At 46.3% G+C, this 18430-nt stretch overlaps 1 protein-coding gene across 2 annotated transcripts in view; it reads left to right on the forward strand.

Moving 5' to 3' along the window:
- The window catches only part of ptgir (prostaglandin I2 receptor), a 32003-nt gene extending 16847 nt beyond the window's left edge, over window positions 1–15156 (forward strand). For both annotated transcript variants that reach the window (XM_088627328.1, XM_088627327.1), the window contains exon 4: window positions 13113–15156. In XM_088627328.1, the coding sequence (XP_088483454.1) occupies window positions 13113–13379 (267 nt within the window). In that variant the 3' untranslated portion in view covers window positions 13380–15156. The remainder of the gene's footprint in view (window positions 1–13112) is intronic.
- Window positions 15157–18430: the final 3274 nt, after the last annotated feature.

An 18430-nucleotide genomic window follows, 5' to 3' on the forward strand; every position in this document is an offset into this window, starting at 1 on the left:
AGATAATAACACCTCTATGAAAGGAGCAGTGATGGCAGCGTCCATCCGCAGCACAGCACACAGGAGAGGAGCGGGAGCACTACCTAATCAAAGTCATTCAGTTCATTAATACATTTCTCAATGAACAATTCAGTCCTTCCAGCCAGCATTGAATCAATTAAAGACTAACCTAGCATCGTAAGAATTCAGGTGCCTATTTTTAGAATTACAGGTTAGTGCCACCCTTGGTTCCCACACTGAAATCTCTACTGTAACAGTTCGGCTTTCTTCACAGAAACAGTATTCTCAATTCCAACTGATCAGCCTGGCTGGAAGGCTCATAAAGAAAACTGCACAGGAACGCTAACATGAGTCAAAGTCAGCATGAGAAGCACAATGCAGTGTTTATCCAGCAATCAGTGCTCTGAAAAGGCTGGCATGAGAGTGCTCTTTGGCAAAAAATCCTGGCGGAGGATGGTTTCACCAAAGCAGCTGCTGATAAACTGAAACAACATGGAGACCAAGTTTTGGGAAATGAAAACGCAATGAAAATATGTTCTTGCTTTCGTTTCCATGCTGTTTGCTTCAGGCTGCTTGCTGGGACATGCGTTTTGGTTGTTGTGTGACGTTGTGTGTAATGCAACACCTGGAATCTGAAAGGTACTGTACATGCTTAAGAAGCGACAGTGAAAAAATTCAGCGTCCCAGAGCTCCTGTCTGGGGCAGAGCCTCTCGCCTCTCACAGTCGCACTCTGTTCTAAAGGAAACAATGAAGGAACTGCAGTCCAGAGGTGTACGAGAGTTCAGACTGAACGTGCTGAATCAGCTCAATGAATACAGTGTCATGTGGAATCATTCTGTTTCCTCACATCATCGTCCAGCCTCAGAGTCCCAGAGAGCTCGTGTGACCAGCCCCAGTGATCTGCTCCATGTGCTCACAGCTCTTCAGACCCAAATCTTCCTCCTGTGATTCCATCCCGGGCCTTTGTCTGTTTCGTTGCGGGGTCTAAGGGCACTGTTTGAGGCGACACTATCGAGACACACTTAAATGATGTTCAATTACTTCATTCTTTATCTGTATGAAATCTCCTCAGGACCTCAACTGGTTCATTTTAAAATTTGAGAAGATTTTAAATCTGCAGATATGCATTTTAATGATCTGGGTGCTTCTATGCTATGCAGTGCACTATTGCTTTATGTATCGTGTATTGGCTAGCGGCTGCGTTAGATGGTTCTGTACCTCTGCGTCCCTGTAACCACAAGGTGCTGAGGGGCTGCATGAACATGCTCCTTCACCCCTTGTGAAGGAAGGCCTGCTCCGCAGGACCAGCACGAACAATACTGAGTGACTGAACCAGGCAGCACTTCTGACGATGCACACGGTGCACATACTGAAGACAATTACCTCCACAACCTGATGACAACATGGTGCTTCTTTGAACATGTAAGAGCTGCACCTCGGTTTTGACCCCTTTAGCAAGGAAGGGAAAGCGAAGGGCCAGTTTGTTGCTTGTGAACAACGAGGCACAACACACCGGTTACAGAGGCAGTGCTCTCCATTGCTGTATTAGGGGGCAGTTCTCTGTTGATGCACTCTTTGGATGACACTGTGCTGCAGATATCAGGCTTGGGTGTTACTAAAGAAAGAGAAAAAGTGTTATATAAAAAGATTGCTATCAATTCCTGGCCATAGCTGTAGGACTTCATCCAGCCCTGAAGAGTAACTCACGCCAAGGCAGAGCATGGCAGAGCATGGCAGAGTGTAGCAGCCACATTGCACCAGTGGACAAGTCAATGTAAAGGCCTGCTGCCAGCTCAGCCATGAAACCAAAGCTGGTGCATTTAGGTTTGGGATGAGTCATACTGAGTGCCTGTAACATCGCAACAAGCCGCTGTAAGCAGACTCTCTTCAGGCTTCTTCAGCGAGCAGCTAACTCTTTTAGCTCTCTTAGCTTAGTTGTGTCGGTTCTGTTTTCCCTTGACCACAACAGGGCGGGTATGATGCTGTTCCCAGACTCCCACAGACGTCCTCGTGACAGAGGAGTATATATCAGCGTGCACGCAACAGGCTCGAGCAGACACAAGAGATAAAGCTCACCAGGGCACCAAAGTTCACTAGGAGTTCGTTTCTGAATACAGCCAACACAGCCTTTAATTGAAACTGATAATTAGCTTTTATCTGTTTTTTTTTATCTCTGCTCTGTGAGCCAGAGGTAACCCTACGTGGACATCAGGGCTCTAACAAGACGATTTGCAGAGAGGGGGTGTTTGTGATAAAAATGAGGTACTGGTGGAAGAAACAGAAACTGCTGAATGCCAGTGGGTCCCACCGCTGTGGCAGTTACCCCTGAGTGCCAGTAGAGGGCACCGTGGCTCAGGGAGTGCATATGTCTCTTGGGTGCAGGATTCGTCAGCTGTGACCCCCAGTCTGCACTGTCTGGGCCCAGCTTTGGTGTCTGGAGGTGGAATTAGTTCTTCTGCTCTTTCCCACCTCTGGACTGTTCACCCAGCCTGCCTCCTGGAAGCCATTTTCCACTGTGCAAGCCAGTGAAGCCCCTTGCGTGTCTCCCCATGCCGGAGGCCTGCGTGTCTGGGAGCCTGCATGCCAGAGTGCTAACAGAGCACAGCGCAGCCCACGTCTGGGGGCTTTCTCACTAAGCGCAGCACTTTCCAAGCTGAAGAGGACGTTTGTTCTAAAAATGTGCTGGTGAGAAGTATCTCTTCTCAACCCTGAACTCTACCCCATTTTATCTTCTTTCAAATAAACCCTCTTTTGAGTTTCAATTTCACTTAGTTTGGAATTTTCCGTTATGCTTTCATGCGCTGAAATTGCCCTGGAGGAAGAGGACATAAATAATTTCTACCTGGAAGTGCGCTGACATCCGATACCCTGGCTTCCTTAATGAAGTGGCTAGATGAGATTATTGGCTCAGTTAGCAACAGTACTTATTACCAAATGGGTTACATGGTTGGAATGGCTAGTGTGGAACCATCATCACGTTTTAATACGCTACATGCATGTAGCAGTGAGTGTGAGATGCGAACTCTGGAGTTTTCCAGCTGTAGCTTCAGTCAAGGGTTTATGAGACAGGGCTGTTGCAGTTCGGGAAAGGCCTCTACACAGTAACTCCAGTAAGTGCCGTCCACCACCTGCATGTGTCCTGCCAATCCTCAGTTCGAAGCCAAAGAGCTGAGCGCAGCAGGCGGTCTCGGTGGAGCCCAACCCTGAGAAAAGCACGAGGGTGGCACAGAACCGGTCCTCCTGCACGTCCACACGGGAGGCTGCACGAGCTGCGTGGGTGAACACATCAAGAGCAGGCAGTGTGACTAAAACAGACTGTCTGCAAGCCCAGATCAGGCACGCCTGAGAGACCACAGGAAACAAGTTAATTATCCAAGGAGCGTTTTCCCATAACTTTCAAGCAGTGATTTGTAAAAAAATCAAACACAACACAGAAAATGCTCTTTTGGATTTGGTTGATTAAAACTAGATAGAGATATAGATCCTGTGTGTCTGTGTATTAAGAAAAACAACTGCCTAGGAACAGAAAAACCTGGAGGTTTTACCCAAGAATTCTTTTCAAATCACTGAAATTAAAGTCACCCTGGATAAGGGCACTTGCAAAGCAAATAAAAAATTATGAAAACAACAATTCAATCAAAGCACAGTGCACTGGATAAACATACGGTAAAAACACCTCTACACATACCAAAGCTGTTCTCGTGGTACCACTGCTATTCCTGTAGTGCAGATCTGTAGGGCCTCAGCGCTGCTATTGTTCTAGGAGTTGCCGGGCAGTTAAGGACAACAAAGGCGATACGTATATCAGCTGCTCAGCGGGACGCCAGTCCCTCTGTGAGCTACGCACTCGTCCGCCAGCCTTCCCTCCTTCCTGGGCAACAGCTCCTGATTATTGTCACCGCTAGAAATCCTCAATCTAAACAATTTTCATCCTATATCTATTGCTTTTTGTGAAAAATTCAGAACATGCTGTTGCAATACAATTTAACAATCACCTCATTGCAAATAAGCTCTTTGAACCCTTCCAGTCTGGTTTCAATCGATTACACAGCATAGAAACTACCCTGGTTAAAGTTACTAATGATCTTCTTATGGCAGCTGATTCCATCTATTCTAATTCTCCTAGACCTCAGTACTGCATTTGACACTGTTAATCACTCTTTCCTCTTGATACTCTGTGTGTGGAGTTTCTGACACCACTCTTAAGTGGTTCAACTCCTATCTTACTTATTGCCAGGGGTTTTGTTCTGAAGTTGGGTCTAGTAAGTCTGGTGTTCCTCAGGGCTCAATTTGAGGTCCATCTACTCTTCAGCTTGGTAACATATTAAAATCACCTGTTCTGAATGATCATTTCTATGCTGATGATACTCAAATATATATTCATACTAAACCTGACACTGAAGTAGCTGTTACTGAACTCTCTAATTGCATCTCTAATTTAAAAACCGAGATGACTCAATATTTCTTTTACTTAAACTGCGTAAAGACTGAAGTCATGCTACTTGGCACCTCCCATCAACTCAGTAAAGCCAATGCCTATCTGTGGATGGCACTGTGCCTGAATTTCAATCGAAATTTAGAGAATGTTGAAAGAAGGAATTTTGGGGTCATATAGGATATAGCATATGTGCAGAACATTATAAAAACATTACGTTTCCATCTCAGAAATATTGCCAGTCTACGTCCAGTCTCTGACAGTAGCAGAAACATTGGTCATCACTTTTGTCTTATCTAGAAGTAATTACTGCAACGCCCTGCTTGCTGGGATAACTACTGTAAATCTTAATGAACTGCACTTCTAACTGCTTGTCTTTCTTACTTTGTAACTTGCTGTCCTTATACTGTAAATGTTTTTTACACCTACTGTAAAGCACTTTGAGACACTACTTTTGAATATAAAATGCTTTATTTTGCTGTATAAAATAATGTTTCATTCCTGAGCCAAAGGTCAATATGACGAGACACAGTATTGCTCGGCTTCATGCACACTGCAAGCCAGGCCAATCAACTGATAGAATGTGCACTCACTGTTTTTTGGCAGAATTGTTCTTTCATGCCCCAGTGTTTTGATCTTCAGAGAGATCAGGTGATTAAAAACTCAGTCCTTAAACCGGTAGCCACATGTGCCAACCTCTGTGTGTGCTATCCTTCTGGCATTCAAAGCATGATGTTTTATAGGGATGAGCAATGAATCTAAACATATTTGATCAGTCATTTGGTAACCTGGACATTCCCAATACCATAGAAATGTACGTATGCAACATTGTGTAAATAACAAGAAATAAACTATATTTGCTCAGAATGAAGTACAGAAATCTTGGGCTTCCTGAAACCAGGAGTGTTAACTTAGTAGTGAGTAGTGAGCTGACTGTCAGTGACCACAGCCCCACAGCCCACAGCCTGCTGAAGCAGGGCACTGTTCCATGACTTCACTGGGGAAGCTCCGGACTGACCACAAGATGAAACTCATCTGTGTTGCTTTTGCTGTGGTTGAAACATAAAATGACTAAAACCAGAGGGAGACATTTGCCTCCTTACTGTGGAAAATCGGCTTCCGTTTTTGCTTAATTCCCACACCATCCCTAATTAGAGTTTGTTTTGAAAATTGACGTTGATACGTACACAGAGATGAAGCCCCAACGAGCTCACCAACTCAAATGAAGAGTTTCTGAAAGGGTGAAATCTTGAAATATCAGACCTCCGGCATAAATTATTTCTGTAAAAATAATTTCACACTGTACAAGCCTGTGGCCAATCCTGGCCTCTGCATTCCTGACAGGGGTTCCAAGCAGAGAGCACCGAGCATGCCCCTGGAGTGAGGCTGGAAACGGTATGAGAGGGAAAGAGATCACTTTATTGGCCATATACAATTTCTTGTATTAGGAATTTGTCTTTTCACAGACCCCAGCTTGCTCTGCAACCTTCCAGCTACAGGCACAGATCCTGAGCCACAGAGCCGCCGCTCCGCTCAGACACAGTGGGGGGGGTGCAGGTAGAAGAGTTCAGCTCCTCAGTGGGCTTTGCTGAGCTCACAGGCGCAGGGCCGTCAGTGAAAGTCCCCCCTGCCTGGGCTCTGGCCTGAAGTGTCACAGGGGGAGTTGATGAGATTGTGAGAGGTGGCTTCCTAAGAGATGGGAAGTGCTTGTCTGACCGACCGCAGTGCCAGGGGAGAAGTTGCACCTCACAGCTGTGCTGATATGATCTGTCAGAAACAAAGTGTTTCTTCAAAGGACTCGAGAAAAAAAATGAATAACAGGATTTCAGGTCCTGGTAGATTTACCAAAAATGGCCCGATAGTTATTTTTAGATCATTATATGTATTTTCTTGCTGAAATAAAGAGGTGAGCTACAGTAAACTGAACAAAGACAGAGGAACTCACAGTTCCTCTGCCTTACCTGTACCAAAATACAATAAACTATTATATATACTACATAAAAAACACTATATACACTCCAGCCTGACCAATGACTGATAAGGTTGCAAAGCTCCACAAATGAAGCTTTATCCATTAGTCACCAAAACAAGACTGAGGAGTAGGATGCAATTGGGAACGGGCAGGCGTTTCACTTTTTTATTTTAAGCTCTTCCAGCAAAGGATTAAACTATTAAGTCTGAGTGGTGAGTGAGGTCTTGAATGTGATTGGAAGAACTTGTGTGCCTTTGAAAGTCAGCACCAGTCTCTTTGCAGGAACTGCAATATATCAGCACACTGTCTGGGGTTGGCCCTTACATGTGTGGGGACTCATCGACATTGTGCCTTCTTTCCTTGTGGCTCTGTACTGGACGTCTCTGCTCCCAGTGGACATTTGTAAAGGAAATCATTTTAAAAGAACTCGGAGCATAAACAAGTCTAATTGCTTAGGAAGAGGTATCATAAGGAGGCAGGTCTGTCCAGGCTTTTTATCCAATAATGGGTAAAATGGCTTTTTTCCTAATGAACACGCTGTAACAGAATCTGGGGTGAAAGTTTGAGCTGCTCACTCACTGCATGGGCTTGACCCTATTACATCAGCTTCCTGTGTATCTATTATCATTAGCTACTGCAGCAGCAAATATCTTTTTGCCATCCTGTTGCCTTTTCAGAGGAGGCCAACTTGCAGCAATGTGCATTACTCAGACACATTGCACTTGTGGACTTCTGCTACGGTACACAGTATTGTTGCAGAAATACCACGTTTGTACTATGTGCCATTGTTTCTCTGGGCTTGGTGTCATACCTAGCCATGTCTCTTCATGCATCAATGTGACTTTCCCATTAAATATTATAGTACACATGGAACCATGAGCTGTAACCAGGTTTGGAAACCAGGGAGAATAGAATTAGGAATTTATTTTTTCCATCGCCTGAGTAAATGCGTTTCTGACAGCCTGTCTAATGAAGCTGCGTACTGGGCTGCACTGCTAATCCTTGCATCCATTATCAGAAAGTTGCTTATCCTGGCAACGGCTGAGGCAAGCTGGAGCTCCTCCTGGAAGCACAGAGTGCGAGGATATGACTGCTCTCTCCTGGGAGGGGTGCCAGTTCATCGCCAGGTCCAGGGAAAAGGGCAATATAGCACAGCCAATCCAAACCCACTCTGGGAGGTCCGGAGCACCTGGAGCACCAGCACAATCCCACACTGACCCAAGGAAAACATGCAAACGCCAACACAGGGCCCTGGAGCGGGGAGGCGGGGGCACTGATCGCCACTTCCTGTCTTCGATGCACTGGAACGAACAGTGTGCTTCTTCCTTGTGTCTCTGCCTGAGACTGGATTCTTGAGAGTCTAAGCAAGACTTGCACTGCACAGCAGTCAGAGCCAGACTCTCAGCCGCCTTGTGAGCGAGCGCAGACTGACTGGGGTGAGGAGTCATGAAAGAGACCCAAGGATTTGCAGATACAGTACGAGATGGCCAGCACAGGTACAAAGAATCTGTCATTTAACTTCCAGGCACCTTACTCATACTACCTGTGTAGGCAATGGTTTTATAGATTGTACTTACTGTAACCTTTAGTTTCTCTTCGACCTTATTTCAAGAAAGCCAAGCCGAAACATCATTTCACCTCATTCTTCCAAACATTTCCCCAGGAAGTCAGATTTGGAGCCCTCTACTCCCAATGCTGTTCTGTGTTTAGTGTCAGGTCAACTCACACTCTTGAGAATACACCTCTGCAGACCGACCTTCATTCCCTGGACAAGATTTGAAGTTTCAATTTCCATTTTAAAAGCAATGATCATTTGGATCATGTAAACACTTTGGGATTTTTGTTTTCTTTCTTGTGTTGACACATCAGCACGGTCTGACTCATGCGCCCAACCCCGTTAACAATTCCGCATTGCCCCAGGAGTCAAGCTGATGCCTGATAAATTTAGCCAAGCAGCAATTGTAGCAATCCGTTTTGCTTTGTTTATTTGAAAATAAAAACATTGTTTAAAACCTTCAGGAAGTCTGAATAGGCAGTAAGCCATCTGAAATTTATATATCCAGCTCAAATAAAGAAAGATTAATTGCACATCATCCACTTGTGTCATACAGTAGTGTTCCTATATTAACACAATAAATATGAAGATCCTTTCTAAGTGCTTTCCCGCTTTTGGAAAACAATTCCTTTTTTCTCTTGAGAGGAAACATGCTTGGTTTTCTCTTAGTCGAAGGATATTAGCAGGTATCTGCAGCGCTGTTGACAACCAGTGTCCTCAGAGGCAGAATTCCACCAGAAATGTTCTTTAAATGTTTTGGCTTTCATGTAAACTTGCGCTGTCTGCCACACTTTCTCTTTAGCTGCTGACACAGATTCCACCTGCAGAGCGTAACCCTGGTGTGTGATCCTCACACCTGGCCCCCAGCCAGCCCCAGCACGAGCCGGGCCTGGACCGCTGGCACCGCTGCCAGGCCACAGCCCACACAGTCTCCCTGTCTCCCTGTCTCCCTCCTCGAGTTCCAACCTCCTTCATGGCCTGTGCTCTGCTGGCGTGTACCTGTCCCAGCCACACACCCACTCCAGGATGCTCCTGGTATCCGGGCGGCTGGCCAGAGTGCTCCGCCTCAGCTCTCCGGCGGGATTCCTGTCCCTCGGATTACCACAACGGGAAATCCTGAATAGAAAATTCCCAACACAAGCTGGCACAGCTCCAGCCCTCCCACAGAGTCCTCCTATGTGCCACCAGTTGGCGTCTCAGCCAGCACCGGGCCGGTACACCTCCTCAGAGAGCAGGTTCGTTCTGGTGTGGCGTTTTGCTCTCGACTGTTCAAACTGTGAATATTGTGAAGATCCGTGTGGAGCGGAGCGGAGCGGCCTGCTCACACGGTCAGTGGCGGCTGTCCTACACCACAGTGTCATTGAAACCAGGAGCCACAGCTTCACAGCCCCAGACAGAGCTCTCTGGGTCGTGTGAAAGCGCAAGCACCCAGCAGGTGGATCTCGGAGGACAGTGCTCACGTCCCCTGGTTCAGCGGGTACGATCCTGCCACACTGGCAAGACAACATGAAGCTTTTATACCCAATGGGTTGCAGGGATGTGGAACAAGCGATCTAGCTGTGTTGTTGATGCTGATACCCTGGTTTTTTTCCATGAAACTGCTGAATGAGATCTTCAGATCAATTAAATACATCGTTCTCATGTAACCGGCTATTTATGAAAGAAATACTTTTTCACCTGAACACTGTTTTCACCTGAACACCAGGCCTTAGGCAAACACTGGGCAAAAATGTTAATATGTTAACAGCAAGATGTTAACATCTGCTTACTTATTCTGATGCTCCACATGGCTCTGCATTTAAAATGGGCACATTTCACAGTGATAGAGCTGTGTTGTTAAAGACTTATTTTACAAGCCTGACTTGTACCTATTTCCAAGTCTCTACACATTGAGGAACTTGAGCTCAGCTGTAAACCTGCTGGGCTGTTGATCTCCAGGACCGGGAGTGACAATTGCAAGATCAAATCTCGATGAAGAGCTACTCTAGAACAGAAACCTGATCTGTGTTTGAGTCCTGGAACTTTCTCTTCAAAGGGTTCCAAAATTAGATAGATGTTGATCCACAAGAATCACACAAAGGCCCTTGATATCTTTGGATTCTGGAAACTGCACCTGTCCTGCATTCAAGTATTGCTGTAGCCAGCAAATGTGCCAGACAGCGACACCAGCTATGATAAGATGACAGACAGACAACCCTCTGATTAGAGTGGAAAGCGATAGGCTGAACCTCCAGTGACACTGATGAGGAGCACAGAGATATAAACTTGGTGTAAACTGGAACTCAGATGTCTTCATGATGGCATATTTGAAACTTCCGAATAGTGGTGGCTCTGTGACTAAGGATCTGTACCTGTGACTGGAAGGTTGCCGGTTCAAATCCCACAGCCGGCAGAGGAATCCTACTCCGTTGGGCCCCTGAGCAAGGCCCTTAACCCTAACTGCTCCAGGGGCGCCGTACAATGGCTGACCCTGTGCTCTGACCCCAAGCTTCTCTCCCTGTCTGTGTGTCTGTGTCTCCATGGAGAGCAAGCTGGGGTATGTGAAAAGACAAATTCCTACTGCAAGAAATTGTATAGGGCTAATAAAGAAACATTATTACCTACACACTCACAAGAAGATCTTAGAGAACTGTAGGTACTTTTGGGGTTAGTCATTTCACCACACTGACAGACTTGGCTGATGCCTCATGCACTTACAGTTTGAATGAAACGAAAGTTGAGCTCATGGTACAGAAGTAGAAGAGCGCAGAGGGGATTGGGAAAGTATGATACACACCAATTCACAACCTGTGAAAGATGTTGAGTAGATATAGACTATCATGGTACCATGACCTAGTATGATATGATATGAAGAAGGATATTTAGGGCATTCTGCGGCAGAGTGAAGTTTACTTATCATCTCCTGAAAGTGCAAAATTTCAAGGAATAATTCTAAGACAATAGACCTGGGCAAAATATCCTTTTTTTACTCCAATGGTTTATGGAAAATTAGATTAGATTTTTTTGGAAATAGCAACAAGACAAAGAAAGCTGAGCCATTCAGTAACACAGTGCTTCTGTGTTCAATCCCTAAGTCCTCTGTTGTTCCTGCGGGCCGGAGCACGGGGGGAGCTGCAGCCTCTCCCCTCTGCACTGGAGCAGCACCCAGGCCGGCTGCCAGCGCCGATATTGAGGACAAAATATTTGCAGACCTTAATTACAGCACAAAGGAAATCCCATAGGCGTATGTAATCGACACTGAGAGCTGCCCTTCTATTAGAATTGTCATGGAGGAAATACATGTTTACTTGTTCCCTTTTCTCTGCTCATTTAAGAACAAAACAGGGCAGCAGAGTCTGAAGTCTCAGGATTACTGTGTAAACAGGCAATATGTCAGAGCAGGTTACTACACAGACTAATGTACCACAGAAATGATATTATAGCCATAGAAAAGGTTCAAAGAAGAACAAAGAGAGTGAGCCCCAGTCTCATGAGACTGTTGTACACAGACAGGATGAGGCACATACATTTCTTCAGGTTAGAACAAAGGATATTTAGAAAAGGTTTGATCCAGGTAGACAAAATCCTAAAGGGTTTAGATTTGTTCAAACCAGTTTCACAAACCTGGTGTGAAACTTAAGGGGAATTAATTTAGGACAGAGAATACTTTATTTTTATTTCAAGTAGTGGGTGTCTAGAACACACTACCCAGCCCGACGGTTGACGTCCAAATCCTGCAAATCTTTAGGAAAAGGTTGGACAAAAGTTTAGATTCATCCACCTACTAAGATGGGCCTCATGTATATGTACTGTACAGAGGCAGTAGGAGATCAGTCTATTGAGAGAGACAATGGGAAACGAGGCTACAGACAGCATTAAAGCCGTGGGTAAGGGAAGCTGTTTCTCCACAGGACAGGAACAATTTGCTGCCCACCCTGGTCTTTCCATGAAAGAGAGCCAAGTTTAGCCTGTGCAGGGGCAACCGAAAACTAATTGTGAACCCAGAGTCATTTTCCTTTATAAACAAAATACTGTGGACAAGAGTAATAAACTGTACAAGTTCCAAAACAATAAACAGCCATCTGACAGGCAAGAGCAGGAATGCATGCCAGGGTCACAGTGCGGAATACAACATTTTTTTAAATGAAACCGCCAATAAATCCCGATGACATAATGGGTGTGGGATCTGTAAAACCTCACGAATGCCTGTGCAAATATGTGTCAATACACTGTCCCTCATTTCGTGGCTGAGGAATGAAATTGTACAACAGTCTCTGGCAGTCTCTTGCTGTTTTAAAAGACCAGTGTTTTAAAAATCATGAAGAGGATCAGCTGATCGTCTGAAGAGTATCTATCCTGTCAGGATAATTATTGGTTTAATATTGTGTTACAATTCTTGAGGTCCCCTTCCTCTTGCTACAGTACATCAGGCTGAGCAGACAAATTAAAATAATTTAAAAGCAGAAATAGTTGTGAAACACACATAATGACCCCAGTACACTTCCCCTATGACTCATTTTCTATCTGCTTGTACATCCATAGCAACACAGACACTGACACAAAGTGACTGACACAAACATTCTTATTAATCAGCAGAAAAGAAAACTCTGATACAATTGTCTGTAGCAAACCAGGCAAAAACATCTGTATTATGATTTCAGTTTCCACTGCACGTCCTTCAGGATGGGGCAGGACTGTGTCTTATTGCCTCTGTCTGCAGCTGAGACACAAGCCCCTGCTCTCAGCAGCCACGAGTGAACTCTCAGCGTAGCAGAGCAGAGCGAAAGCAGCGAGAAGATCAGGAAGCGCACAGGGACACTGGCAAATACGGCACATGCCATCAGACCACAGCAGAGGAAAAAAAACGCAAGGCAGAAATGTACCATGGTGAACTTCTAACAGGAAGTCCTCTGGTCTGAAATCCATTCCTACGGCTAGGAGTGGGACGGCTGGGTGTCAAGCCCTCTGAGGTCATGGGAAAAACATGCCAGATGAATGAAACCCATCAGGTTTAAATTCGCGCCAGTCTTATTAATCCTGCACTGGCATGTGACTGCGTGTGCCTCCGGGCTTCCTGCTCCCTGGTGTGCAGGACTGGGCAGAGGCCATTGTCCGCTGGCCTCCGTTTCATGTCTTAACGCTTTGTTTGTCCTCGTGTTTCTCCTCCCAGATCTGCGGCTTCGTGAGCGCCATCTCTCCGGGGGGCAATGACGATGACAACCTGTTGGCGTTCCGCTTCTCCGCCACGAATCCCATCGTGGACCCCTGGATCTTCATCATCTTCCGGAAGAGCACATTCCACAAGCTGCGCTCCCTGCTGTGCTGCCGCTTCTCCCAGAGCGCTCTGAAGACCAACAGCTTCCCTGAGCCCAGCCAGGGTCACGGCACCCCCTTTGAGCAGCAGACCTACTGCAGCCTGCCTGTCACCTCTCACTGAGCACGTTCAGGGGGCTGGCGGCCGGGTGCCACCCTGGCGCCCTACCTTCTTCCTCTTCCAGAAAGCACAGCCCCTCACGGCCAGCGCCCAGCCAGGACACTGAAGGTGGCAATGACTGCTTGACTACAGCAAGGGCTCTAAACTCCCTGAATGCTGGTCTGCTTTCCGGATTAGCTGGCAGGAACTCTATTAATTAGCACTCAACCATGTATTAAAATTATTATCATTTCATGGTCTCAAAGTGCAGGATGGACATTTCTCATCACAACAACTGATGTAATTTAATTTATACTGTGACAGGTTTAATTTATATTGATAACAGAGGTCTCCTCACATCTGGACACATCAACTCTCCACTCCAGCGGAACCACACGCAGGAGGACGGGGTGAGCTCACCACCGACTCCTCCTGCTCCTTCGGCTCTCTTTCTTCTGCTCCCACTGCAGAAGGAAGACCAGACTTTGAGCAGCTTCAGAGACCTTGAGAACAGGGCCAAGGCCAGTGTTGCACACATGGAGCCTCGTCACAGGAAGTATAGCCCTCGTGTGCAGCTCAGATCCCTGACTGGCTCGGACACAGCAGCAGAGGGCAAGGGAGTGCCTGCTGCTGCTGCTGTCCAGAGCCTGTGTGCTGCAAGAAGAGCTGACTCCAGCTGGTCCCTGTGTCAGTAGTCCCTCTGGGAATTTCAGCAGGCACGTTACATTTGTTCACAGTCAGAATCACAACCTAGACTGTCCACAGGCCTTTCGCATGGAACAATAGTCCAATGGACACTGCCGAATTTTGTAATTGCCATGACAAAGGAAAGGAGTTTGAAAGTAAGCACAGCACGAAGGGTCTTGATTGGGTGACCATGCAGCTGGGAACATGTCTTCTGTAGGACCATATCCAAACAGTAAAACCAGGCAGACAGCATTAGACCAGATGTGCATCAGAAAAGCGTACCACAAAGAGATCTCAGTAGAGGGGAGGAAAAATTTTTTTTTTTTGTTTGTGTTTTTAAGAATACATAAATCCCAGAAAGAAAACCCGGAATGTTTAGCTATATTTCTCTCAGAACAAATGATAAATATAATTTGTATAATTCATGAATCCCTCCATGCTGCAATACATGGTTAAGAGATGCGATGGAATGTCAGCAGCAGATCAGCGCTTCTGGGCCAGTAACCGGACCGCAGCACACTCAGCCCTGCCAGGCTCCGGCCTGCTGGCACTCATGCTCTCAGCTCTGCCTCAGGGGGAACCAACACAAGAGCAGAACAGGTCAGAAGGGGAGCTGTTTCTCCTCGGGTACGCAGCATAACCACCACCCTGCAGCCAAGGATGCTGGAGGGAGGAAAGAAGGAGCTTCCTGAGCTCAGCAATTCAACTTTGCAGTTCATGGAGCAGCTGCGGGAACTTCAAGCAAGTGAAGCCAAAAATCAAACAAACTGGTCAGTGCATTTGTAAACCTTCAGTGTAAAAAGTGCCCCTGTATTGTACAGAATATTGTGAGCTGCAGTCTTACAACGTCTGTCTATCTGCAATATTATTCTACCCTGCAGTACATGTTGTGATCAAGTGCTGTTGTTTACATGTGTGTGCAAAGTTGCATGTATCATGATGCCTGGCTCTCCATGTTCTCCTACCTGTCTGAGACAATGCATGATGACTGGCAGGTTACAGTGCTGTAGACAGTGAGCACATTAACCAAGCTCATGGCAGTGTTGACCTCTGGTAAAGAGTTGCTTGTAAAAGTGTTTGAACTAAACAAATAAACCTGAGTGATTGCAGTGCATTGGAGCCACATTGTGGGGTATCTGACTAATCTGGCCCCCAGATCGGAGCAAGGGGGAGCACTTGCATCCTCAGTTCCAGCTGCATGAGCCAGTGGACGCAGACACAGAAAAGAGCACGATCCAGCCCAAAGAGGAGGGAGGTCATTCAGGATGGAAACTGGCTGCAAGGGAGTGCGATCATGGCTTCTAGGTTTTCACAGCACTCAGCCTTGCCACTGCAAAGTCACAAGAAAGTCTTTTTTCCCCAGAAAGGAGGCTATTTAATTCAAAATTCACATGTTGCTGCATGCAAGAAAAAAATACTCACATTTCTAATGTAAGAGTCTGTTAATTAAGCAGGTGGTTAAGCTGAGTTACATGCCTATGATCTGTTTGGGTTTTTTTTGCCTCTTTGGAAATTTGGACCACAGAACTTTATCACATTCCAAAGAAGCTTACAAAACATTCCTAATTCCCGAAAAGTTTCCTCATGAGAGTTACTAATGGCTTTTTCTTTCTTCATGACATCAGTTATTGAAATTTTTTTTTTAAAATAACTGTTTCAGAAAAACACATTAAAGGGATGAGCTGCACAGCCAGTGTTGCTATGTGTGAGAAGAGGATTTAGTACTCAGGGCATGTGGTGCTTCATTACACAAAGGGATGTGGGAGCCTGGAACTGCAACAGGCGACCCAATTAAAAATTGTGACCATCTCCTTTTATGTCGTGTTTTCCATCTGAGCTGAATAAAGCAAAGACAGATTTCCTCAGGCTTTCCCATCCGAGCAGGGCCTGCTCTGAGGGAGAGCTGTGCGGGGCAGAGGTGACGCTGCTGCTGGCTCAGAATGATGCAGGTTCCATTCCTCAGGCTCCTCAGGCAGTTAGATAACCTGACTCTTAAGACAGAAGCAGACCCTTTCTCAGCCACTGTGTGAACACATGTAGAGAATTACTGTTCACAATATTGCAGGGATCCTCCCTTATTTGCTCTTGGAGAGGGGAGCTGAACTGCTGGCTCAACCGGCTTTATTGTCCTTTAATGGTTAACAGGTGTGTGGTGTGCTGATCACAGACAGGGATACCCAAGTGACAAACTAATTCTTCATGTTACTTGGGTATGCTGGACGTGAAGTGCATAGCCTCTTGTTACTGCAACTCTCCAACAAGGGCTTGGAATCTCAAATAATTCCGCATTCACGCATTGCACAAAGGTACATCATGTTTCTTTCTGATGATGGAGGGGTATCACTATGTTCATTTCCTGTGGAGTGGAGCTGGTTTTGTGACAGTGAAGGGCCTACAAAAACAGATCCCCTCACTTCTGACACAGAAAGCAAAGATTAAATATCTCCCTCTGCTGAAACACAAGAGCTCTAGGTACATACGCAAAACTAGAAACCATTTATCAACACCTGCTGACTGGAACGGCTTCACAGCTGTGGGAATCCCAGAGCCACTGCCGTTGCAGGACGGCACCCACCCAGCATGACCGCTTCTGCTTGTAAATGCTGTTTTGTGCCCTTTCCATCTCCTCGCGTGTGCTTCTGCTGAGTGCTCTAGATCTGGGCCAAACAGCCATCACCATCAGAGGCTGGACAGATTTAGGACAAAAGATCTAAAAGAGAGCCCATTCTTAAAGTGGTCAACCAGATACTGTAGATCAAGACAAACTGATGAAAAATAAGAATGGAATCAAGTACTGTAGGTTCTGTCACCAATGACATGTGCAGTCCCCCTCCTTCTCTGACCTACAACAGTCAAGGGCCAGTGGGCGCTGTGGGCGAGTGCAGTGTTGCCGCATGTGGTCACATCAATCACATCTTTGACTCTCTAGATTAGTGTTCTGCTCTAGAGAGATTCTTGAGAACAGAGCTGCTGAGAACGAACTGAGACTCTCACAGCCCACGCACTGACTCATGGGAAAGTACGCTGGGCCACGCCAGCGATAGAAGACATGCGCCTGCTGTTTACCTGGCTCTGCCGACACCACCCCTGGCCACTGCAGGTCTCAGAGAGAGGCTCGGGTGTTCCTTTCCGTCCCCAGTCTCGCTGCAATAACCTTTCCCCACAACCCTGCCTTCGGATCTTACTCTACTTGTGCTTGAAATTCTATCAAAATGATATGGCAGGAGGAATGAGGCTAGAGCTGATCCTACAGAGGTTTCTGTAATCTTTTACTGCCCAACAGAACACACTATCCCAGGCTGCTGAGCGCTGATAAGAAAGATGGTCACACCTCTGCCAACAAATCTAGACTCCGTTTATTACCTGCTGTTAAACTGCCCTTCCTATTGGGTCTGTGTTGTGAGCCATTTCATTCATATTTCAGTGTGATGGCTCTCAGCGTTTTAAATGATTGCCTTTGCCAGAACGTATCCTGTCTGCCAGCATAAGTGAGACCTGTGTCGGGTTGACGCTGTTTTTCATTAAGATTTGCGAGAGAAAACAGAAAGACACACCAGTGATTTAGTGATCTGTGTACTCCTGGGTGCCAGCAGTGCCCTTGTCCACAGGACACCTGTGTCCATTCATCCCATACCAGAACTGGAAGAAGCCCAGAAACACAGAGCCCATACCACAGCCACACCCTAGACATGATGCCAGTCTATCGCTGGGCACATACGCATCAACATGTCCAAGCATATCATATCACTGAGCATCTGTTTAGCCAGCAGCCATATCATCCTGCAACTCACAGCTGACCGCCCACTAAAGCTCAGCAGGTGTGAGCCTCGTCAGTACCTGGAAGGGAGACTCCTGGAAAAACTAAGGTTGCTGCTGGAAGAGGTATTAGTGGGGCCAGTAGGGGGTGCTCATCCTGCTGTCTGTGTGGGTCCTAATGCCTAATAGTAACAGAGACACTATACTGTAAAAAAAAGGTGCCGTCCTTCGGATGAGAAGTAAAACCAAGGTCCTGACTCTTTGTGGGCATTAAAAAATTCCGGGGTGTTTCTCAAGAAGAGTCCGGGTGTTTCCGATTGGCCCTTACCAGTCATGGCCTTCTAATAACCCCTATCTCTGAACTGGCTTCATCCCTCTGCTCTCCTCCCCACTGAGAGCTGCTGTGGGGGAGCGGACTGGTGCATCATCCAGGTGGGGCTGCACAGATTAAGTCTGTATGGGATTGAACTGCAAACCGTTTTCAATGGGATTGATATCTGGGGACTGTCCTGGCCAGAGACGTTCATGAACTGCTTGCAGCTTAGAGTGTCTGTTCACTTCCTTGCAAGTTTCCCAGTATTTTGGCCAGTGATGTGCACTTAGCTTGTGCTGTTAGATTGCTCCCAGGCTTC

This window comes from Lepisosteus platostomus, chromosome 4, assembly GCF_059453375.1.
Source record: "Lepisosteus platostomus isolate fLepPlt1 chromosome 4, fLepPlt1.hap1, whole genome shotgun sequence".
Classification (NCBI taxonomy): domain Eukaryota; kingdom Metazoa; phylum Chordata; class Actinopteri; order Semionotiformes; family Lepisosteidae; genus Lepisosteus; species Lepisosteus platostomus.